Below are 25,061 nucleotides of genomic sequence, written 5' to 3' on the forward strand. Positions count from 1 at the left end.
TTTATTGAGAATCATATCAGCACTCAGAAACTTTGATTTTGAAGCATTTTGGATTTTTCAATTAGAGATGCTCAATCAGTAAATTCTACATAAATATTCCAAAGGTCATAAACATTCATAATCTGAAAGATTTCTGGTTGGTAAGGGATGATCAACCTGTACTACATTTAACATTACATCTATAGCTCCACGCTGGCCAAAGGAAAAAATGCAATGAATCTGTGTACCCCAAAGTACCTTTGAGACAGCATCCTTTTTTTTTTTAAATGGTATAACTGGAATAGATTTCATATGCTATTCTTCTCATGACACAGAAAAAAGATTTTATAAGACCAGCCTTCAGAAAAAAATACTAATCCATTAAATAAGGTTTTGCTGACTTTTGAAATAAAGTGTTTTTTTTTTTTTTTTTTTTTTTGATGGTACCAGGGATCAAACCTGGGCCCCCCACAACGAGGCAGCAGCTCTACCACTGAGTCATAATCCCCAGCCCTGAAATGGTACATTTTATTGGTGTATAACTACACTTGTAGCCCTAGCAAACTAATATATATTTCTAAATACATGCCTGAAATTCCACAAATGGGAAAAAGATTAAGGGATATAAAACATCTTCAACATATTTTAAAGTACTGAGTTTCTGCTGCTATTTTCAAAAAGGAATTCAAGAGCAGTATCAATGCTCAACAAAAACCTAGTAGTAGTCTGAGCTTAAGCAAACAAAAAAGGTATTAGCTAATCTTGAAGAGTTGATGCTAGATCTGTCCAAATTTCTAATTTCTCACACTTTATATTAATATGCATGACTCAGCAAATTAATATTTTGCAAATGACTAATGCATATTGTAAAATCATAAATGGTAGAAAAACATCCATTCAGAAGACTTATAAAGAACTAATGGTTTTCAATGTAACAGATCAAAAAGTTTAATGATAGGGTTTCAGATTCCACATTGTAACTAAACTTTAAGAAACTACCACTTGTTGAATTTTGGTGGAGTATCAGAATATTCACAATTATCTGACAAAAATTTTAAAACAACACTTTCTTTTCCAGCTACATATCAGCTGAATTGTCTTCACATATGTCAAACAACATCATGTTGCAAAAGACTGAATTCGGAAAGGTATGAAATCTTACAAAATTACAAAACAATGCTATTCTCATTGATGTTTTCATTTTTGAAAGATGTATTTTTCATAAAATTAGGTTACTGATATAAACATTCAGCAGGTTCATTACTGTTATTTTAAATTTAATTTATAAGTTTTAATTTCTAATATAGTAAATATTGGTAGTGACAGCCTATAAAAAATAAAAACTCTTCAAAGTCCTTATTATGAACTGAATTCAGTTCCTCTCAAAACTACTTTGTTGACCACCTAACTACAATGTGATTGTCTCTGGAGATGAAGTCTTTAAGGAGGTAAGTGAGGTTAAATGGCAGTGGGCTCTCCAACAGGACTGGGGTTCTTCTAGGAAGAGTAACAGAAGAGACTCTTCTCTTTTACTGAGCACTCACAGAAGAAAGGTCAGCGAGCAAGTAGTCATTTGCACATAAGGAAGAGAGGCCTTACCAGGAACTAACCCTGCCAGCACCTTAATCTTGGACTTCCAGACTACAGAACTATGAGAAAATTATAGTCTGTTATTTAAACCATCAAGTAATATTGTTATAGCAGCTGAACAAACTAAGAGTCCTAAATTCTTTTTCTTTATAAGTGGTCCTGAGACCAAAACTTTTGACAACCACTGAATTAGTCAATAAACACTGGTTGCATAAACTAAAATGCTTGTAAACAATCTTATTTCATGGTTATAACTTAGAAAAGTAATCATAATTTTTATTAGTTATTTAAAATAGAAAAAGGAAAACAAGGCCATCTTTAAAACAACCTTATTTTTCCTTGAGGTATGTAATTACACATCATTTAAAAGCATATGAGAAAGGTGAAACAACATGTGAAAGTACTAATGTAGGCCACTGAGACACTCACTTTTCATTTTCAGGAAACCAGGTTTGTTGATGTGTTTGATGAGTGCATACTAATCCTGAGTAGGTAATGAGTCTATTAACTTTATACACATACAAAGACATACACAAAGCAAAAGATCAGACCTTAAGGTTTTGCTTCAAGTGAGGAAAAGTAACCAAATAATATTGCAGGATTTGTAACTGAATCAACGAATAAATAAATACACTAAGTGTATTTTTTTTTTTTTTTTTTGGTACTAGGGATTGAACTCAGGTTGGTTTAACCATTGAGCCACCTCCCCAGCAACCTCTGCCCTTTTTTTTTTTTTTTTTTTTAAACACTTTTTATTTAGAGACAAGGCCTTACTGTGTTTCTGAGGCTGGCTTTGAACCTGCGATCCTCCTGCCTGAGCCTCCAGAGCCATTGTGATTACAGGTGTGTGCCACTGCACCTGGCAACTAAGTGCAATTTTTTTAGTCATGTAAACTTATCAAGAGTATAGGGGAATGAAAATTTGTTAACAGTTATTAATAGTAAAAAACCCTATTTTAGTACATGCAAGAATAAATGTTTTTGATCTCTTTGTAACTGGAATTGATATAGCAAAAATAATAACAAAGTTGTGGACATCACCTAAATAATGAAAATTCTGGTAGGAAGACTTGTAAGTTATGAAAGCTTAGATGAATGTAAAAATATATTTATCTCAGTAAGTTTCTGAATTTCATGGATACAAGTATGTTGTTGGTTTGCTTTTAATAGCAAATAAATTGTGCATACAAGTGTAACAGTTTTATGTGGTATAGTACTCTAATGTAAAAAATCAAGCAAAATGCTTAATTCTTAAGACTAAATCCTAGGGATAACATTCAAAATTACATTTTAAAAAATTTCATTTCACATTAGTTTGCATGGAAAAAAATACTAATTCAACTTGAGCTAACTTTTCTCTTAATGTTTGTATGAAAAATAATTATGTACTGTTTGGAAAAGTATAATCAATCCAAGGGCATGTAAGTATCATTTTTATCTTATGAGAATTTCTCCATGTTCCAGTTACTTCATTCCTTATTACATGCTGCAAAAAGCAGTAATAATTTTTATAGCCAAATATCACTTTGTAAGATACCAGGTACCTTTCAATATTTACCATATAAGTCATGCATGAAATTTAAACATTACAAAAAATGACTTACCAGTTGACACTCCTGAAATATGCACATTTTCAGAATGTTCTGCAAGAGCACCATTTCCTAAAATTAAACATAATGAATAAACTAATTTCCAAGATAAAATTTACAAAAAAATTTCAGATCCTCTTTACAACAGAATCAACTACACAGAGGTACTCTTAATATTCAGAAACTAAAATTTCTTAAAATAATCTTCAAAACAATACTAACGAGCCCCATATCATAATAGCAGGGAAAACAAAATATTTTGGAAATCACAACAGTATAGTAAAAGCCAAATATGTAGATCCAATTGATACAAGAAATAATTTTCTATCAACTAGTAATCAAAAGGGAACTAGTAGGAAAGAGGGAACCATCACTTTTTAAAAACAGTATTCTCAGAGCATGTCTGATCAGTCACAGGTTATCATGTGATGACTGCTAGGGCCATATATTTTGGTAACCTCTTTTTATTTTCTAAATAATATCTTGCATTGTCTTAGAAATCTTTCAAACTTTTCTCACCAATAATTCTAGTAGTCTTAAGAGCAGAGTTAGAATTGTATCTTACTTTGGAAGCTCCTGATTTTCTATACCTCATTCCACAGAGTTGGGCAAATAAAAGCATTCAAATAACTTATCATATGCTACTTAATACAATTAAAGTATGGTTTTAAAAGACTGCCATTTAAAGTACAGAGGATATTTATTCTCTTAAATTAATGTGAAAAGTGTCTCTTCAGGTATTCGTTTTTAAAAGATATTAATTTTATTAAACAACATTTTCATCTGGGTGTGTTGGTGCATGTCTGTATTCCCAGTGACTCTGGAGGCTGGAGGCAGGAGAATCACAAGTTCAAGGCCAGCCTTAGCAACTTAGTAAGGCCCTGTCTCAAATAAAATTAAATAAATAAAAGACTGTGGATGTGGCTCAACAAAACCAAAACTAAAACAAAACAAAGTATTTTCATTACTTTTTTTTTGGTACAAATTCCTCATCACTTCTAAAGTTTTGCCTCTCCCTACCCATTTAGCTGCAACTGCCATCCCCACAGCTCAGAAACACAACAACTAAAAATAATTTTTCTTGGGAGGTAGACACAGTGGCGTATGCCTATAATTCCTGTCGCTGGCGAAGCTGAGGCAGAAGAATCCTGAGTTCAAAATCAGCCCCAGCAACTCAGTGAGGCACTAAGTTGGCATTTAGTGAGGCAACTCAGTGAGACCCTGTCTCTAAATAAAATACAAAAAAGGGCCTGGGATGTGGCTCAGTGGTTAAACACTCCCGAGTTCAATCCTTGGTGCCAAAAAAAAAAAAAAAAAGAATTTCCTTGGAGTGGGGTGGGAGAGAAAGGTAGATGGGATAAGCTTAGAAGGCAAAGGTAGAATTCTCTTTCATAGTAGAAAGTAGAAAAAGCAGGAAACATCATTAACCGACAACTTTTCTTTTACAACAATCACGCTTGATTATGACTGCTTGATTATTGAGGAACACGCTCCATTGCACTACGCTGTAGGAGAACACAGTCTTTGTTTATTTGGCACACCACTGAATGCACAGTTCCAGAACAGAAAGGATGCTCAAATAGTTGATGGATGAGTAAATAAGGGATGTCATGATAACTATGACAATTAAAATAAAATCACACCCATTAAGCACTAGATAACAATGTTTGGCAAATAACATTGAACATCAGTATTCATTTTCATTAACTGTGTATATTATTACTAAAGAAAAAATAATAGTGACAAAACTACATTTTTAGGCAACTACAACCATATAATTCAATGAAAAGAACTGTTGTTTCTTCAATGAAGAATGATAAGTAGAACAGGTGGAATAGATATGTAAGCAAGATTAAGTATACTGATTACAGTTACTTAAGTACTGTGTTTTAATACCACATAAGGCACAATATCATTTTCCCAGCAATGTTAAATGCTACATATGTAGAATGAAACTACTAGAAAGAGCACATCCAACTCTTTACCACATACCAGTTATAAAAATAGGTAGCAGAAACAAAGAAACAAATTCAATGAAACACCTACCAAAGTTGTCCAAAGATAAGCATAAATCATCCAAGTACTAGCCACTCACAAGTACAAGAGTTCTGGGATCCTTGCAAGCTTAAAAGAAATGCAGTATCTCAGGCTCCCTTAGATTATAAAGTAAGAATTTATATTTTAACAAGATCCTCTCCCACTCCAAAAATACATATGCATATTAAAGTTTGAGAAGCACTGATAAGATTCTGACTTAAACCTTCTATTTCTATTTTATATGCAAGCACAGATAGATATACAGCTGTGTAATTTATGACACTAGAGTTCCCAATATCCTTAATACAAACCTATTAGTTTTAAAGTTAGATGCATTTTATATATTAAATAACTCTCCCAATTCAATAAACACAGTAAAGATAGTATAGTGTACTATTTAAGATTGTGAATTCTGGACTAGATTGACTGAATTCTAATATCAGCTTAAATACTTTGACTGCAATTTAGGTCAAGCTACCTTACCTCTATTCCTCAATTTCATTTCTATCTTATAGGGATAATGGAATTCTTTGCAATAAAAAAAAAATTCATCTAAATCTACATCAACATGCAAATAAGTACATAATACACCTTTATAAAATATTTCATTGAATGAAGTTATCTATATGTACGAAGGCAGATATGCAAATAAAAAAAGTTTCAGAGCAACTTTAGAATATAACCTAATTTTAACTTCAAAATTATATATGTACAGTTTATAATATATGTGTCTACATATGCAAGTCATATATATGTATACACACATACATATATGAATTTACTAAAACATGGATGACTGTAAGGGCATATATTAACTGTGAAGGAAATTCTCTGTAACAGGAATTAGAAAGATTTGTTTTGTATACTTTAACATTGACTGAAGTTGTTACAAAGAGGGAGAAATTTCTTTAAAATTATATTATTTAAAAAAACCAAGTTGAACAGCCAGGCCCCGTAGGACCCCTGGCCGGACTGACTGAGCCTCATCTCCAGGATCCCTCAGCCCGACCGATCACTCTCTGCCTCTGGGGCCCTCACATCAACTGACTACTCCCTGCTGCCAGGACCCCCAGACCAACTGACTGCACCCTATCACCAGGACTCCAGACCGACTGATTGCACCCGGCCTCCAGGATCCCACAACTACACCAAACACACCCGACCTCCAGGACCCCTGCCGGACCAACTGCATCCCGTCTCCAGGACCTCCAGCTGACCATGTCCACCCCTGAGCTGCAGCTCCCCATTTGCCAACACATTTTGAAACCAGAGCGGCCATCTTGGATAATCCTGGAAGCCGCAGCTCCGATCTTTGGGTGGGGCAAATCCCATCCTGTGACGCCTGCTGGAGTCTTGAAGCTCATTGTCACGTACGTCTCATGCATCAGGCTACTGAACACTGGGAGGTTTCATTAGTATATGACTGTTATACAGTAGATTTTCTTTTTTCTCCTTTTTAAAAAAATTTATGTTTTTATTTCTTTACTATTCTTGCTTTCTTTTCCTTTTGTTTACCTGTTCCCTCAGAGTCTCTTTCACCTTTTTTGCACGCTAACATCCGATTTCCTTTGATTACACTCTCACACTTTCTATTTTCTAGAACTTCTGTATATTCTTTTCATATCCCATTAACAGCCACATTCTACATCCCTCTGCATCCTCTTTGTCCTTCATTAGAAACTGCAGACCTTATTGCAAACCTGTTTGTTTTACCGAAGATAACATTTGAACTCAAAATTGAAAAATGACAATTTTGCTATTGTCACCATAGGGGCTATTTGGTCTAGGATTGCATAGTGTCTGGTTTGGGCACTGCTAATATTGATCTCCCCTTAAAGAAAGGGTTTTGGAAACCTATAGGGCCACTATAAACCTATAGGGGGAAATCTGCAATACCCCAGATCTGCACTGCTAGAGGGGAAGATACATAAACAACATGAAAAAACAAGGGAAGAAAATGATCCAAACAAATCTAGATTCTATAGTAATAGAATCCAATGACAGTATGTTAGAAGAAATGTCAGAAAAGGACTTCAGATTATACATGATTAAGATGATTCGCGAAGCAAAGGACGAGATAAGAGAGCAAATGTAGGCAATGAATGATAATACCAATAAGCTAAAAGAGCACCTATAGGAAGCTACAGGAAAGATCATTTCAACAAAGAGAGATTCTCAAAAAAAAAAAACAACAACAACAAAAAAAACCCAAACAGAAATCCTTGAAATGAAGGAGACAATAAACCAAATAAAAAACTCAATGGAAAGCATCACCAACAGACTAGACCACTTGGAAGACAGAACCTCAGACAATGAAGACAAAATATTTAATCTTGAAAATAAAGTCGCCCAAACAGAGAAGGTAAGAAATCATGAACAGAATCTCCAAGAACTATGGGACATCATGAAAAGACCAAATTTAAGAATTATTGGGATTGAGGAAGGCACAGAGATACAACCAAAGGAATGAACAACCTATTCAATGAAATAATATCAGAAAATTTCCCAAACCTGAAGAATGAAATGGAAAATCAAATACAAGAGGCTTACAGAGCACCAAAGGCACAGAATCACAACAGATCCACACCAAGGCACATTATAATGAAAATGCCTAACATTCAAAATAAAGATAGGATTTTGAAGGCCGCGAGAGAAAAGCATCAGATTACATATAGGGGGAGACCAATACGGATAGCAGCCGACTTCTCAACCCAGACTCTAAAAGCTAGAAGGGCCTGGAACAACATATTTTAAGCTCTGAAAGAACATGGTTGCCAACCAAGAATCCTATACCCAGCAAGACTAATCTTCAGATTTGAAGATGAAATAAAATCCTTCCATGATAAACAAAAGTTAAAACAATTTACAAATAGAAAGCCTGCACTACAGAATGTTCTCAACAAAATATTCCATGAGGAGGAAATGAAAAACAACAATGTAGGTCAGCAAAGGGAGGAACTACCTTAGAGAAAAACCACTCAAAGGAGAACCAAGCCATCTTAAAAACCAAAAATAAGCCAAATGACTGGGAATACAAATCATTTCTCAGTAATAGCCCGGAACGTTAATGGTCTAAACTCCTCAATCAAAAGACATAGACTGGCAGAATGGACTAAAAAGAAAGACCCAACAATATGTTGCCTGCAAGAGACTCATCTCATAGTAAAAGACATCCACAGACTAAAGGTGAAAGGATGGGAAAAAACCTACAATGCACATGGACTCAGTAAAAAAGCGGGGGTTTCCATCCTTATATCAGATAAAGTGAACTTCAAGCCAAAGTTAGTCAGAAGGGATAAAGAAGGACATTCCATACTGCTTAAGGAAACCATAAATCAGGAAGACATAACGATAGTAAATATTTATGCCCCAAACAATGGTGCATCCCTGTACATCAAACAAATCCTTCTCAATTTCAAGAATCACATAGACCACAACACAATTCTGGGCGACATTAACGCACCGCTGTCACCACTAGATAGATCTTCCAAACAAAATCCAACCAAAGAAACCATAGAACTCAATAACACAATCGATAACCTAGACTTAATAGACATATATAGAATATTCCATCGATCAACGAGTGGATACACTTTCTTCTCAGCAGCACATGGAACCTTCTCAAAAACAGACCATGTGTTATGCCACAAAGCAGCCCTTAGGAAATGCAAAAAAATAGAGATACTGCCTTGTGTTCTATCAGATCATAATGGACTGAGAGTAGAAATCAATGGCAGAATAAAAAAAGGAAATTACTCCAACACTTGGAGACTAAATAATATGCTATTGAATGAAACATGGATAACAAAAAACATCAGGAGATTAAAAAATTCTTAGATGTCAATGAGAACAATGATACAACATATCAAAATCACTGGGACACTATAAAAGCAGTACTAAGAAGAAAATTCATTGCACGGAGCGCATTCCAGAAAAGAATGAAAAGTCAACAATTAAATGACCTAATATTACAGCTCAAAGCCCTAGAAAAAGAAGAACAGAGTAACAGCAAAAGTAGTAGAAGACAGGAAATAATTAAAATCAGAGCTGAAATCAATGAAATTGAAACAAAAGAAACTTTTCAAAAAATTGACAAAACAAAAAGTTGGTTCTTTGAGAAAGTAAACAAAATAGATAAACCCTTAGCCACACTAACAAAGAGAAGGAGAGAGAAGACTCAAATTACTAAAATACATGATGCAAAAGGAAATATCACGACAGACACCACTGAGATACAGAACATATGAGAAGCTACTTTGAAAATCTGTATTCCAACAAAATAGAAACTACCAAAGACATTGACAAATTTCTAGAGACATATGCTCCTCCCAAACTGAACCAGGAGGACATATACGATTTAAACAGATCAATATCAAGCAATGAAATAGAAGAAGCCATTAAAAATCTACCATCCAAGAAAAGCCCAGGACCAGATGGATTCTCAGCCGAGTTCTACAAGACCTTCAAAGAAGAATTCATTCCAATACTTCTCAAAGTATTCCAGGAAATAGAAAAGGAGGGTACCCTACCAAACTCATTCTATGAAGCTAATATCACCCTCATACATAAAACCAGGAAAAGACACATCAAGGAAAGAAAATTTTAGACCAATATCCTTGATGAATATAGATGCTAAGATCCTTAACAAAATATTGGCAAACCGTATCCAAAAACATATTAAGAAAATTGTGCACCACGATCAAGTGGGGTTCACTCCTGGAATGCAAGGATGGTTCAACATTCGTAAATCAATAAACATAATCCATCATGTCAATAGACTTAAGGATAAGAATCATATGGTTATTTCAATTGACACAGTAAAAATGTTTGACAAAATACAATACCCCTTCATGCTGAAAACACTAGAAAAAATAGGGATAGTAGGAACATACCTGAACATTGTAAAGGCTATTTATGCTAAGCCCAGGGCCAACATCATTCTTAATGGAGAAAAACTGAAACCATTCCCTTTAAAAACGGGAACAAGAAAGGGATGTCCTCTTTCACCACTTCTATTCAACATTGTCCTCAAAACTCTAGCCAGAGCAATTAGGCAAACTAAAGAAATTAAAGGGATACGAATAGGAAAAGAGGAACTTAAGCTGTCACTATTTGTGGATGACACGGTTCTATATTTAGAGGATCCAAAAACCTCCTCCAGAAAACTTCTAGACCTCATCAATGAATTCAGCAAAATAGCAGGCTATAAAATCAACACACATAAATCTACAGCATTTTTATATGCAAGCGATGAAACAGCTGAAAGGGAAATGAGGAAAACAACTCCATTTGCAATAGCCTCAAAAAAAATAAAATACTTGGGCATTAATCTAACCAAAGAGGTAAAAGAAAACTACAATGAAAACTACAAAACACTGAAGAAAGAAATTAAGGAAGACCTTAGAAGATGGAAAGATCTCCCATGTTCTTGGATAGGCAGACTTAATATTGTCAAAATGGCCATACTATCAAAAGTGCTATACAGATTCAATGCAATTCCAATTAAAATCCCAATGACGTACCTCACAGAAATAGAGCAAGCAATCATGAAATTCATCTGGAAGAATAAGAAACCCAGAATAGCTAAAGCAATCCTTAACAGGAAGAATGAAACAGGGGGTATCGCAATACCAGAACTTCAACTATACTACAAAGCAATAGTAACAAAAACGGCATGGTACTGGCACCAAAATAGACAGGTAGATCAACGGTACAGAATAGAGGACACGGACACAAACCCAAATAAATACAATTTTCTCATACTAGACAAAGGGGCCAAAAATATGCAATGGAGAAAAGATAGCCTCTTCAACAAATGGTGCTGGGAAAACTGTAAATCCACATGCAACAGAATGAAACTAAATCCTTATCTCTCACCCTCAACTCACAATGGATCAAGGACCTTGAAATCAGACCAGAGACCGTGCATCTTATAGAAGAAAAAGTAGGTCCAAAGCTTCACCTTGTTGGCTTAGGATCAGACTTCCTTAATAGGACTCCCATAGCACAAGAAATAAAAGCAAGGATCAATAACTGGGATAGATTCAAACTAAATAGCTTTCTCTCAGCAAAGGAAACTATCAGCAATGCAAAGAGAGAGCCTACAGAGTGGGAGAATATCTTTGCCACTCAAACTTCAGATAGAGCACTAATTTCCAGAATATTAAGGAACTCAAAAAACTCTACACCAAGAATACAAATAACCCAATCAACAAATGGGCTAAGGAAATGAACAGACACTTCACAGAAGAAGATGTACAAGCAATCAATAGATATATGAAAAAATGTTCAACATCTTTAATAATAAGAGAAATACAAATCAAAACTACACTAAGATTCCATCTCACCCCAATTAGAATGGCGATTATCTAGAATACAAGCAACAATAGGTGTTGGAGAGGATGTGGGGAAAAGGTACACTCATACATTGCTGGTGGGGTTGCAATTTAGTGCAGCCACTCTGGAGAGATTCCTCCACTCTGTGGAGATTCCTTAGGAAACTTGGAATGGACCTACCATTTGACCCAGCTATCCCACTCCTCGGCCTATACCCAAAGGACTGAAAATCAGCATACTACAGAGATACAGCCACATCGATGTTCATAGCGGCTCAATTCACAATAGCCAGACTATGGAACCAACCTAGATGCCCTTGAATTGATGAATGGATAAAGAAACTGTGGTATATATATACAATGGACTATTACTCAGCTATAAAGAATGATAAAATTATGGCATTTGCAGGCAAATGGATGAGATTGGAGAATATCATGTTAAGTGAGATAAGCCAATCTCAAAAATCCAAAAGAGGAATGTTCTCACTGATAAGCGGATGATGACACTTAATGGGGGGTGGGAGTGGAACAAGAATGGAGGAAGGAGGGACTGTATAGAGGGAAAAGAGAGGTGGGAGGGGTGGGGGGAAGTAAAAAAATAATGGAATGAATCAAACATCATTACTCTATGTAAATACATGAATATGCAAATGGTATGCTGTTACTCCATGTACAAACAGAAAAAACATGTATCCCATTTGTTTACAATTAAAAAAAAAAAACAAAAAACAAAGCCATCAACCAAGTGAATGGTTCACTGCTTACCATTCTGGACAAACAAAATCTGATAAATACTGTGCTAAGTGTTATAATATCGGAAAAGTATTAATTTTGAAAACTGGTAACACCTTAATATATAAAAACGATACTTCATTTCCCACATATTTACTTGAACTTTAAACATAGTCCTATTCAGAAGTTTTTAAAAAAATTATAATTTCTATTAATATCAAGTAACTTCTTTTTGTTATTTCTTTAGATGTTACTGATTCTGAACATTACTTGAAGTGGGCTATATATAATTTAGGAGTACAGCTATTCTAAAAAAGTGTTTGTACAAAGATGTCAGTTACATAACGTGATTACTTCCATGTTATCAGAAACAGCCCAAAGAAAATTGCTGTGGTACTACAAAGCAAATCACAAGCTCCCTAACATTTCTCTTCCAAACCCCAGGAAAAGAACACCTCAGATATAAGACTAGGAACACACATTACCCTTCTTACTACAACTACAATGTTCACAAGCATTCTCAAGATATTCTCAGAAAATTCACCTTGAAGCTAGCAAATGCTAGGAAAATATATAGTCTAATAAAACATTACTACTATAATTATACATTAACAGCTGACTTAATGAGTCAGCTGATTAAGTAGAAAACTCATAAAATTCAGTTTTTCAAGTAAGAAAAACTTTCATTCACTACCTAAATTATAACATAATTCCTTTCATTCTAGTCCCAGTAACTAAATACAAAGAGGTAATTAACTTCTCAATTATTACTCTTCTGGAGTTTTGACTGCGACATGAGAAAGAACTGATCTGAAAGAGATGATCCCTTAGGAAAGGAGTGACAGTGTGCACTTGACTCCTTGTATCTCTATTTATTCATGAACCTTAATTAAACAACTTAACTTTTCCTAAAATCTGATATATTCACTTATATAATGGGGATGTCATCATAAAAAACTGCATAAATTTATGGTTTTCACATTCTTGTTGCATTTTTCTTTGTGCTTTATTTGTTCTTTTTTATTTATGATCAGAAATTCCTAAGGAATAGCTAATAAATACATCTAGGATTTGATTTAAGGGATATGTGCTTTACAAGCATTCCCCTCACCTAATCCTTTAAATAATGATCATTTTATAGATGAGAAAACTGAAGCTTCTCATAGTTTGGTTGTTTTTTCAAAGTGCTAATAAGTAAACGAAAAGTTTGTGCTCCCTCTTAGAAATAGTTCAAGTTCTGTATCAGTTTCCAAAACATTAAGAAATTTGTGTTTTTTACTTTTAAAAAAAGATTAGTATATGAATATATTTCTTGTTTGTAAAAGAAACAGTGCTTAGCTCTTGGCACTAAAACCCACTTGCCACTTTTTATTTGGGAATAAAAAATTAGTTAAAAAGTTAAATGATGGCTATAAGTAATGAACTTGCTCAGCATTCTACAATTTTCCACTGTGCAATGAGAGCAGTCAGCCATAAAAGCATATACACATACATAAATCCAAAAAGCAAAAATTCTTCCTATTTTACTGTACCTAAGGAAAAAAATCTAAAATTCTAATAGGATTTGCCAAATTCTCCAGAGTCTGGTTCTTTTTAACTCTTTCTAAAATTTCCCTCTCATTATATACTTTTCCATTCTATCTTGTATTTCCAATAATAATGAATTTCTTTTAGAAAAGTGTAGCCTTCTCTATTGCCTTTGAACTTTCCTTTTCTTTGGGGAAGCATTTCTTGACTCTTCCATTGCAGGTGTTATAGTTTGGATATGAGATGTTCCCCAAAACTCATGTATGAGACAATACAGGAATGCTCAGAAGTGAAAGAGCTTGATTATGAGAGCTGTAACCTAATCAGCAGATTAATCCATTTGATAGATTAATAATCTGAATGGATTAATGGGAGGTACTTCTAAGTAGGTAGGGCATGGCTGGAGGAAGTAGGACACTGGGAATTTGTCCTTGGGGAATTATATTATACCTGGCTCCTTGACCTCAATCTCTTTGCTTACTGATTAGCATGTCCTGAATTGCTTTCCTCTGCCACAAACTTCTGCCATGATGTTCTGCCTTAACTTGAGCCCAGAGCAATGGAGTCAGCTGATTATGGACTGAAGCTCTGAAATGATGACTCATAATAAACTATCCCTCCTCTACTTTGTTCTTATTGTGTTTACTGGTCCCAACAATGCAAAGCTGACTAACAGAAATTGGTTCCAGGGGTGGGGCTGCTGTTGAGCCTAAACTGACCATGTGATTCAGAAGCATTTAGAAGTAGTTTATGGGAGGAATTTTCCAAAGTTTGGAGAAGCAGGCTGGAAAAGCCTTAGAAAAGCAGAACTAAATGGGTGATTCTGGTGGGAGCTGAGCAGACCACAATGTCAGTAAGACCACAGACAGTAAAGACTGGGATCATGAGGAGGAGGACAATGACTCTAATGGAAATTGGACTAGAGGTCATTCATGTTATATTCTGGCAAAGAAGTTGTCTACATTTTGCCCATGCCCTGAAAATTCCTGTGAATAAATTTTAAGGTGATGAACTAATGAATATGGCACAGGAATTTTCAAGGCAACATAGCCTTCAGGCAGTGGTTTAGATATTGCTGGTGGCTATGAGCCAAATTAACTGTGATAACTGGGAGCACAAAGCAGAGCAGAAAGATTAAAAAAACTTGTACTTCATCCAAAACTGCATGTAAAATGGGCCAAGGAAGGTGTGGTTGATGAAGAGATTATAGTCATTACAGAGATGCTAAATACTTCATACAGAAAATAGGAAAGATGTCTTAGGAGAATCTCAGAAATTCACAAGACCACACCCATCTTAGGATCAGGGAGTAAAAGTAAGAATTCCTTTGATAAGAGATCATGGGGGAATCCTGCTTGTACAGGGAGGCCTAGGAAGTTGTTTCACTGTGTTCAGCCTCACAGGCCCACAGAAGCTGTTGCAGCTATTGCACTAGGAGGCCTGTTTAAGATGGAGGCAGATCTTGGAGTTGTCTTCATGGTGCTAGTTCTGCAGGAAAGCAGGATGCTGCAGTTAGGGGTTCATGGATGCTTCGCCATGATTTCAAAGGCAGGCCTGGGAGACCAGGTAAAGTGTAGCAGGGTCAAAATTCATACAGACACTCAAGAGGATGATGAGTAAAGATGTGAGAAGGAAGTGAAAGCTGCAGTGGAGATCCCCCAAATTAAGAGACACCAGTGACATGGAACTTTGTGATGGGCTGACAGATCTGACTCCATGAGAATGTTATAGGCCAGACTCTAAGGGAAGCGATGAAACAGACTCCATTTTGCTCTGAGACTCCATGTTATATAGGAAATAAGTTTCTCCCATGGGAACACCCTGTCTCTGTCCCCATCATCAATTACTCGGTGTGACATGTTTAACAATAAAAACGACAATTTCTATGTAATAAAAAATTGCTCTCTTTTGATCTCTATTACTCCTAACCAATGTACCATGTAAACGTAATTGTGTGGATATTAGTACCACCATTCTTTAGTTTGTACCTAGGTAAGGGTCATTTTGACCCACTTATCCCTCTGTTGATGATCTCATGATGTTAGTTTTTAATTTCGAATCATAGCAACAGACACTTATGATCGATGTGATTTTTGGAATAAGAACCCCTACAACCCTATGGTTGTTGGGGCTGTTCTCCCAATAGCCATTTTTTGGGGCATTGTGTGAGACAGTCACCCAGCCGGCTTAATAAAGACTCTCAAATTTGGACTTCTCAGTGGTGTTCTTAAGTTGCTCTCCATAACAACTTCTGATGAGGAAAGCTGCAGAATCAAGCAGAAACAAGCCAAAAGAGGTCATGTGAGCTGCAGTCAGAAAGGTCACAGGGGCAAAGCTATACGCATCCTTTGGAGAGATCACAAGGCCATGTGCCTCAAATGCTGAATGTAGTGCTATAGGACTGGTTTTCCCAGTTGGGTTTTGTTCTTGCTTTGGTCCTATCCTTTCTTTATATGCCCCTATTTCTCTTTTTCGGATGGAAATGGTTATTCTGTGCCATTATATATTGGATGTATGTGACTTGCTTTTGATCTTTACAGGGGCTCACAGCCAAGAGCTGGCTTTGTGTCTCAGATAAGATTTGTAACTTGGACTTTTGGGCAATGAAGAAACTGTTAAGACTCTGGGAATTCTTGGAAATGCACTAAATTTATTTTGCATTTTGAGATGGGCATGAGCTTTTGGAGACCAGAAGTAGAATGTTACAGTTTGAGTAAGATGATCCCTTGAAAACTTATGTTTGACACAATGCAGGAATGCTCAGAGATGAAATGATTAGATTAAGAGGGTTGTGATATAACTGATAGGTTGATTCATTTGCCATATTAATTTCAATGGATTAATTGGTGGAACCTGTAGGCAGGAGGGACATGGCTGAAGACAGTAGATCACTGAGGGCATGCCTTTGGGGATTATATTATCCCCTGTTCCTTGCATTCAAGCTCTCTCTGCTTATCAGTTGCTATGGCTTGAGCTACTTTCATCTACCATGACCTTCTACCATGATGTTCTGCCTCACGTTGGGCCCAGAGCAACAGTCAGCTGACCATGGGCTGAACCTCTGAAACCATAGGCCAAAATACCTTTTCCACCTCTAAGTTGTTCATGTCAGGTATATGATCACAATGATGCAAAGCTAACACACTAGGTGAAGGTCACTCTGTTAGACTACTAAGGTATCCAATACTATCACTTTCTAAAAATTTCATCACATTTGTGTTATCTATGTAATGCCTGTAATTCCCTATTAGGTCCTAATCTTGGGGGGCAGGGAGAGGAAAGAGGAGTGGGAAAGTGACACAACTGCATTTTGTTGTTTTGCAACCCTAGTGACAAGCACAGAAAATTACACAACAGGGGTTACTTAGTCTGTATCACGCAAATAAATTAATGATAAAGTTGATATGATATTAGCCCCTAATCCCAAACAGTTGACAATCTACTGAGAAAATAAATGAAAATACATGGATTAGAAATAAACAACACGAATGGTGGAATGAGACAGACATCATTACCCTACGAACATGTATGATTACAAGAATGAGATGAACGTCCATTGTGTACAACCATAGAAATAAAATGATGTACCCCATTTGTTACAATGAATCAAAATGCAGTCTGTAAAAAATTAAAATTAAATAAATAATTAAATTTAAAAAAAGAAATAAACAACACAAAGCCAAACAAAATTAGCAAGCTTTTCTACTAAAAATAGGAATGGAAGACAGAATGTCCACTATAATTTCAGTATTAGCCAATGCTATTAGATGTGTAGATGTGAAAACAACTATGAGCATAAGAATTACAAAAACAAAAACATGAAAGTGTTTACTTGCAGATGATACAACTATGTGTCTATCTGGAAGGTGAAAAACATTCAAAACCAAAATAACTATAAACAATAATAAAGTAACAGGATATGAAATCAAACAAATGAAGACTTTATTTTTGGTAGCAACAAAAGATTAAAAATAGAACTCAAGACTTAGGACTCTTGCTTCTGGTCACATCAGAGAAATTGGTAAAAGACCAGCAAATCTGCTGTGAACTTAAAAAGCTTGGGAAAATATGTGAATAAAATTCAGATCCTGGACAGCAGGTAATATGATTATGATTCCTAAGAAAAGGAAAACATATCAAGATGATCCCTATAATTGCATTGGCTTTATTCCTAGAGATATCCCAGAACCTGGAACATTGAGAGGGAACCCAAGCAAAGCATGGAGATCATACTAAACTGAAGAGACAGAGATTTGAGTTGACAGAGGCTAAAGCAGCTGAAATGTTCAGAGTACCAGGGAGAGGAAAACTTTGGGGAGTAGGGGAAGAACTTCAAAAATATTCATCACAGTTAGTCTTAGGCTGCGTGCTATACATAGTATGTATGCTACACGTACGTAAGGTGAGATTTCATGAAGACAAACCAAGTTCCACTCTACTGCAATTTGGAAGCTTATACTCTTACATCTCACTAAGTTGGAAAATGCTGAAGTTCTGATCAGAAAGAATGAAAGAACTCTCAAGCGAAAAGCCCTTGATGAATACCTAGGTATTACTAGCAGATCATGTGTGGGTCCTTTAGGGGCTAACTAAAGTTAGAGCTAACTTAGCCCTACACTAAATGCTACCCCATAACTGCCCAAACAATGTTTTAAAATAAGTTTCATCTAGAGCACACAATAACTGCTGATGGGAGTATAAAATAGTGCAATAAGTTTAGAAACAGGTTTATGTTTTTGTTTTGTTCTTTTTTTTGGCACTGGCGATTGAACCCAGGAGAGATTTAACTACATTCTCAGTCCTTTTTATATTTTGAGACAGGGACTAACTAAGTTGCTTAGGGCCTTAGTGAAGTTACTGAGGGTGCCTCCAACTTGAAATTCTTCTGCCTCAGCCTGCTGAGTTACTAGGATTATAGCTGTGCACCACTGTGCCTGGCTTAGATGAACTTGTGCTTGTATCACCTAACAATTCCACACCCATGTAGAAGAAATGGAAATATTTCAAAAAGATATAAAGGAATTTCAAATACATAAAGACAAAAAGAAGCCAAACAAAGATTTCACACTGCATGATCCAATCACAGAAGGTTCTAGAACAGGAAACACTAATCTATAGTGGAAGAAATCAAATCAGAGATGGCCTGGGGTGGGAGGTAAGGGTGCCTGACTTGTAAGGAACATGAAAAAACATTCTAAGGAAATCAAAATGTTCTGTATTTTGATTGGGGTATGTTACATGGGTGTATAAGTTTGTCAAAATTCACAAAAATGTAACCTCAAAATGGGTGCATTTTATTGTATGAAATGTTATACCTCAATAAAGCTTATTTTAAAAGATTAAATCAAGAGGTAGACAGGTAACACTCAGACATGATTTGATTCAGAGATCTAGTTTCTTTTCTCCCTGATTCTGTTAGTCATGCTGGCTTCTTTTATCAAAGTAACAAAATGGATGGATGCAGGTGTCCCAGCCATCAAATCAAGAGGAAGAGAATATTTGAGATCCATTATTTGCAACCAAAAGCCTTCATATTTATTCCACTTGAAACAACTAAGGTCACATGCCCATCTCTGTCAAGGAAATAAAAATGTAATATGACTCAACAATGCCTAGGAGTGAGATGTTAAAAAGAAAAAGAGAATAATTGGATGGTAGTATTTTTCATTCCACATAAAGTCCAACTCCCTATCCTTGTACTCAGGATCTACACAGCCTAGGTTCCAAACACTCCTTTCAATTTTAACGTCCTCTACTCCTTCTGACAGCAAACACATTTTTCTTCCATCTTCTGTTTAAAACGACAACAAAATCTCTTTCTTATCAAATTTTTAGAGAAAGTTAAGGCTCAAATTAAACGTTAACTCAGCTATAAAAGCTTCTAGGAAGCACTCTAATGAGAAGTGACAATTTAAAAGCCCTGTGGTCAGCATTTTGCATCTTTAATAAACTAATAGACCCAGGCATTGACCATCAACAGCTACTAATCTCAGAAAGAAAAAAGACAATGAGACATTGTATGCCTTCAAATGGACAAACACACACAGGAAAAAAAAAAACCAAAAAGCTGAATTTGATCAAGTCTCTACCTAAGGCAGCACAGAAGTTTCTACAATAATAGAAATGCACTATAGATGCATTAACATGGTAGCTATTAGCCATATATGGCTACTGATAACTTGAAATGAGGCTAGTATACCTTTGCAAATGAGTTAATTTTATTTAATTTTAATAATTTAACTTTAAAATTAAAATAGCTTATATGGATAGTGGTGACCTATTAGACTTATAACTGTAAATCCAGTTACCACTTTAAAGAAAAGGCAGAAGGCAGAGAACATTTTCAATCAACTATGGAATTTCTGGTAAGATGGTAAAAGAAAGGTTTCCTTGGCATGACTGCATGTGAGAAGAAACAACACTGAGAGGAAATAAAGGGAGGAAGATCTCTAAGAATGAAGAAAAAGAGGTGGCAGGAAAGTTAAAGAGCACAGAGAAGGAGAAAAGTAACTCAGAGAAAAGTATGAAGGGTAAGCAATTCAAACCCCAGATGGTGGTGGGAGGACCCTACACTATAAGCACAGGTAAATCCAGAGAATGCAAACAGCCCCAAGGATAAACAGAATACCAGCAGGTCTAGATGCAGGAGAAACTGGGGTTTGGCAAGTTTTAAATCAAGCATGAGGATATGGAGTGCATGGCAGGCTAGTTTTGGGGGAGAAAGTCATTGTAAAACACATAATTTCTTTGAGGACTATAACCAGGAGCCATGTTGTGTCTTGTAATTAGAAGAGGAAAAGTTTATTTTGAGGATGATGGTTTCAGACGTCTTATTCCATAGGTGGTCGACTCCATTCCTTGGGGCCCAAGATGAGGCAGAGGATGAAGGGGATGAAAGTGGCTAAGGGCACTGCACCAAGAAGCAGAGAGAATTCTCTTGCCAATGAAAAAATATAACCTTCAAAGTTGGGCCCCCAATGACCCATCTCCCCCAGTCACACCCTACCTACTTTTGGACACCATTCAGTTAATCCCTATCAGGGGATTAATTCACTGAGTGGGTTAGGTTCTCATAACTTGATCAATTAACCTCTAAACCTTCTTGCATTGTCTCACACATATGCTTTTGGGAGACACTGCACATCTAAACCATAACAGATGATTAAGAGACAATTGTGGAAGAAGGACAGGGGTCAGTCACAGATTCACTGGTAAGTTTAAGCAGTGGGAAGCTCAGGTTGTTGAAGGGCATGGTGGTCAGTGGCATCACTAACTGAAGTTACTAATGAGACCCATTTTGTGTGGTTTACTAGGGCACAAATCTTAGAGCACCAAAACTGGGGTCAGGGGATAGCTAGATTCTTATAGCTGCCCCTCCAGTATACAACTGAGAATTCAATTCGCTCCCTCTATTCTCTGAGGTATTTGGGACACGCGTTGGCTTGAATGTTTGGTGCATCCCTGAAGTGCACAGACTGGGGGGCCTTGGGAGTGAGTGAGTACTTACTGGGCCTACGTGCAGCAAAACTAGTTGAAGTTAGCAGAGGTTCTGGGAGCACCGAAACAAAACAACAACAACAAAAATCTGGCAGGAAATTCAGGGCAAATCTCAGTTTATATATAGCACCAACCTGTTTAGTGGAGCCGCAGAGGAATTTCAACAGGTTTCAGCTGCAGCTCACTATCCACACACCCCCTCTAACCTATGGATTCCAATTTTAGAGAACCCAGAAAGAAGCTTCTCCAATACAAGCACTGGGGGGCTAGGAGAAATGTTTTGAACTTATTTTTCCCCTGCCCATCTTTTTTTTTCTTCTTTTCCTTACTGTTATCAAATTTTATTTACTTAATGCTTATTCTTTAGATTTATTTTTCCCCTTTTCCATATTCTCTACTCTTTATCATTACCTTTTCCTTTTTAAGTACTGCAGCTTCTTTCTTTTTTCCCTTTCCTATTTCCCCTTTTATTCTCGTTTTGTTACTATTCCACATTAATTCTGAGTTTTTAGTTTATTCTCTATGTTTTTCACCCCTTTCCTTTTTATTGTTATTAGTAGTGGAATTGTTGGTTTTAAGTGGTTTTTATTGTGTTCCCATATTCAGTTTGTGTGATCATTTGTTTTCTTCTAAGTAATACTAGGAATCAAGCCCTCAAAAGCTGCTCACTAACAATCACATAAAAGTGGAAGAGATATTCATCCCAAAGATGCAAAACTCTCAATACATGAACACACGAAAAACAAAAAAATAAGCAACATGTTTCCTTTAAAAGCAAATGCTCTAGAAACTGATTACAAAGATATCAAAGTCCTTGAAATGCTAAAGAATTCAAAAGGTTGGTTGTTAAAATGATCAACAAATTCAGAGATACAAATAAACAGCTAAATGAATTGAGGACAACAATGCAAAATCTGAAAGGAGAATTCAGTAAAGAGACAGAGATTCAGAAAAAGAACCAAACAGAAATCCTGGAAATAAAAAGTTCAATAAATCCAATAAAAAACTCAGATGAAAGTCTCACCAACAAATGAAATCAAGCAAAAGATTTATCAGGGCTTGCAAACAAGGTGGACAAATTTACACATTCAAAGAGTAATAAAGAAAAATGTGAGAAACTAATTATCATCGGAACATACAAGAGCTCTGGAACAACTTTAAAAGACCAAGATTATGACTCACTCAGTGTTAGAGGAGGGAGTAGAGCTACAGGCTAATGACACAGAAAACCTATTGTGCGAAATGACAGCATAAAACTTCCCAAATTTTAAAAAAGATATGTACATCCAGATAAAGGATATGTACATCTTGGTACATGCATGATTAATATAGTAAACCATCAAACTTCTAAGACAAATGGGAAAGAAAGGAAGATAGATCACTCAAAAGAACCAGAAAACGACAAAATGACAAGAACCTATATTTCACTAAGAAAGTAAAGTTAATGGTCTGAATTCTCCAAATAAAAGACACAATCAGCTGATGAATTAGGAAGCAAGATCAATCATTTGTTTCTTGCAAGAAACTCATTGCACAGGTAAAATCACAACCATTAAAAGTGAATGGATGGAGAATAGTTCAATCAAATGGAATCTGAAAGCAAGCAGGAGTAGCTATGTTTTATTCAACAAAACAGACTTCAAACCAAAATCAGAAAAAAACAAAGGTCAATACATATTGATAAAGAGAATAATTCATCAAGGTACAACTGTAAATATATATACACTGATATGGGAGCACCCAACTGCATAAAACAGAAATAACAGGATGTAAAGGGAGAGAAGGTACCATATGACAAAGTAGGAAGCTACAATATACCAGTCTTAGTGATAGGAAGATCTTCTGGGGGAGGGGAGGGGGAAATCAACAAAGAAAAGTCAGCGTTCAATTACACTACACTACAGACCAAAGAGACAATGAACATTTGCAGAATACACATTCTTTTCTTCAAAACACATGACTTTCTGCAATACAGATCACATTTTAGGTCATAAAGCAAATATTCACAAATAACAAAATAATCGTCATTATTTCTTGCATCTTGTAGGACCATAAAAGAATAAAACTAGAAATCATCAAGAAGCAAAACTGCAGAGATTGACCGCAGACCGCCAGTGGAGAACCAGCTGCCTGCTGCTGCCTGGAAGTTCACTGTCACAATACCGGCAGGTTTGGTTACACGTGGCTGCCGCCATTTTGAGAAAACAGCCAGAACCTGTAGGACCCCTGGCCAGACTGACTGAGTCCTGCCTCCAGGATCCCTCAGCCCGACCAATCACTCCCTGCCTCTGGGGCCCTCACATCAACTGACTGCTCCCTGTTGCCAGGACCCCCAGACCAACTGACTGCGCCCTATCACCAGAACCCCAGACTGATTGATTGCACCTGGCCTCCAGGATCTCACAACCACACCAAACACACAGGACCTCCACGACCCCTGCCAGACCAACTGCATCCTGTCTCCAGGACCTCCAGCTGACCACGTCCACCCCTGAGCTGCGGCTCCCCATTTACCAACACATTTGGAAGCCAGAGCAGCCATCTTGGATAATCCTGGAAGCAGAGCCCCGATCTTCCAGTGGGGCAAATCCCATCCTGCGACGCCTGCTGGAGGCTTGAAGCTCATTCTCAGGTACCTCTCATACATCGGGCTACTGAACACTGGGAGGTTTCATTACAACATGACTATTATACAGTAGATTTTCTTTTTCTCCTTTTTTAAAAAAAAAATTTAGTTTTTATTTCTTCACGTTTCTTTCTTTTCCTTCTGTTTACCTATTCCCTCAGAGTCGCTTTCTCCCTTATTAACATGATGTTATTGTCCCCATAGGGGCTATTTGGTCTAGGATTGCATAGTGTCTGGTTTGGGCACTGCTAATATTGATCTCCCCTTAAAGAAAGGGTTTTGGAAACCTATAGGGCCACTATAAACCTATAGGGGGAAATCTGCAATACCCCAGATCTGCACTGCTAGAGGGGAAGATACATAAACAACATGAAAAAACAGGGGAAGAAAATGATCCAAACAAATCTAGATTCTATAGTAATAGAATCCAATGACAGTATGTTAGAAGAAATGTCAGAAAAGGACTTCAGATTATACATGATTAAGATGATTCGCGAAGCAAAGGACGAGATAAGAGAGCAAATGTAGGCAATGAATGATAATACCAATAAGCTAAAAGAGCACCTATAGGAAGCTACAGGAAAGATCATTTCAACAAAGAGAGATTCTCAAAAAAACAACAACAACAAAAAAAAAAACCCAAACAGAAATCCTTGAAATGAAGGAGACAATAAACCAAATAAAAAACTCAATGGAAAGCATCACCAACAGACTAGACCACTTGGAAGACAGAACCTCAGACAATGAAGACAAAATATTTAATCTTGAAAATAAAGTCGCCCAAACAGAGAAGGTAAGAAATCATGAACAGAATCTCCAAGAACTATGGGACATCATGAAAAGACCAAATTTAAGAATTATTGGGATTGAGGAAGGCACAGAGATACAAACCAAAGGAATGAACAACCTATTCAATGAAATAATATCAGAAAATTTCCCAAACCTGAAGAATGAAATGGAAAATCAAATACAAGAGGCTTACAGAGCACCAAAGGCACAGAATCACAACAGATCCACACCAAGGCACATTATAATGAAAATGCCTAACATTCAAAACAAAGATAGGATTTTGAATGCCGCGAGAGAAAAGCATCAGATTACATATAGGGGGAGACCAATACGGATAGCAGCCGACTTCTCAACCCAGAC

At 36.4% G+C, this 25,061-nt stretch overlaps 1 protein-coding gene across 2 annotated transcripts in view; it reads right to left on the reverse strand.

Annotated features, from left to right (window-relative positions):
- Window positions 1–25,061, reverse strand: part of LRP12 (LDL receptor related protein 12) — a 90,222-nt gene that overhangs the window by 29,930 nt on the left and 35,231 nt on the right. Inside the window, exon 2 of one of the 2 annotated variants that reach the window (XM_079105966.1) lies at window positions 3,174–3,230. The exons of the other annotated variant lie outside the window; for it this stretch is intronic. Coding sequence (XP_078962092.1) covers window positions 3,174–3,230 — 57 coding nt within the window. The remainder of the gene's footprint in view (window positions 1–3,173; window positions 3,231–25,061) is intronic. 2 annotated transcript variants of the gene reach the window in all.

This window comes from Sciurus vulgaris (assembly GCF_902686455.1).
Source record: "Sciurus vulgaris genome assembly, chromosome: 1".
Lineage (NCBI taxonomy): Eukaryota > Metazoa > Chordata > Mammalia > Rodentia > Sciuridae > Sciurus > Sciurus vulgaris.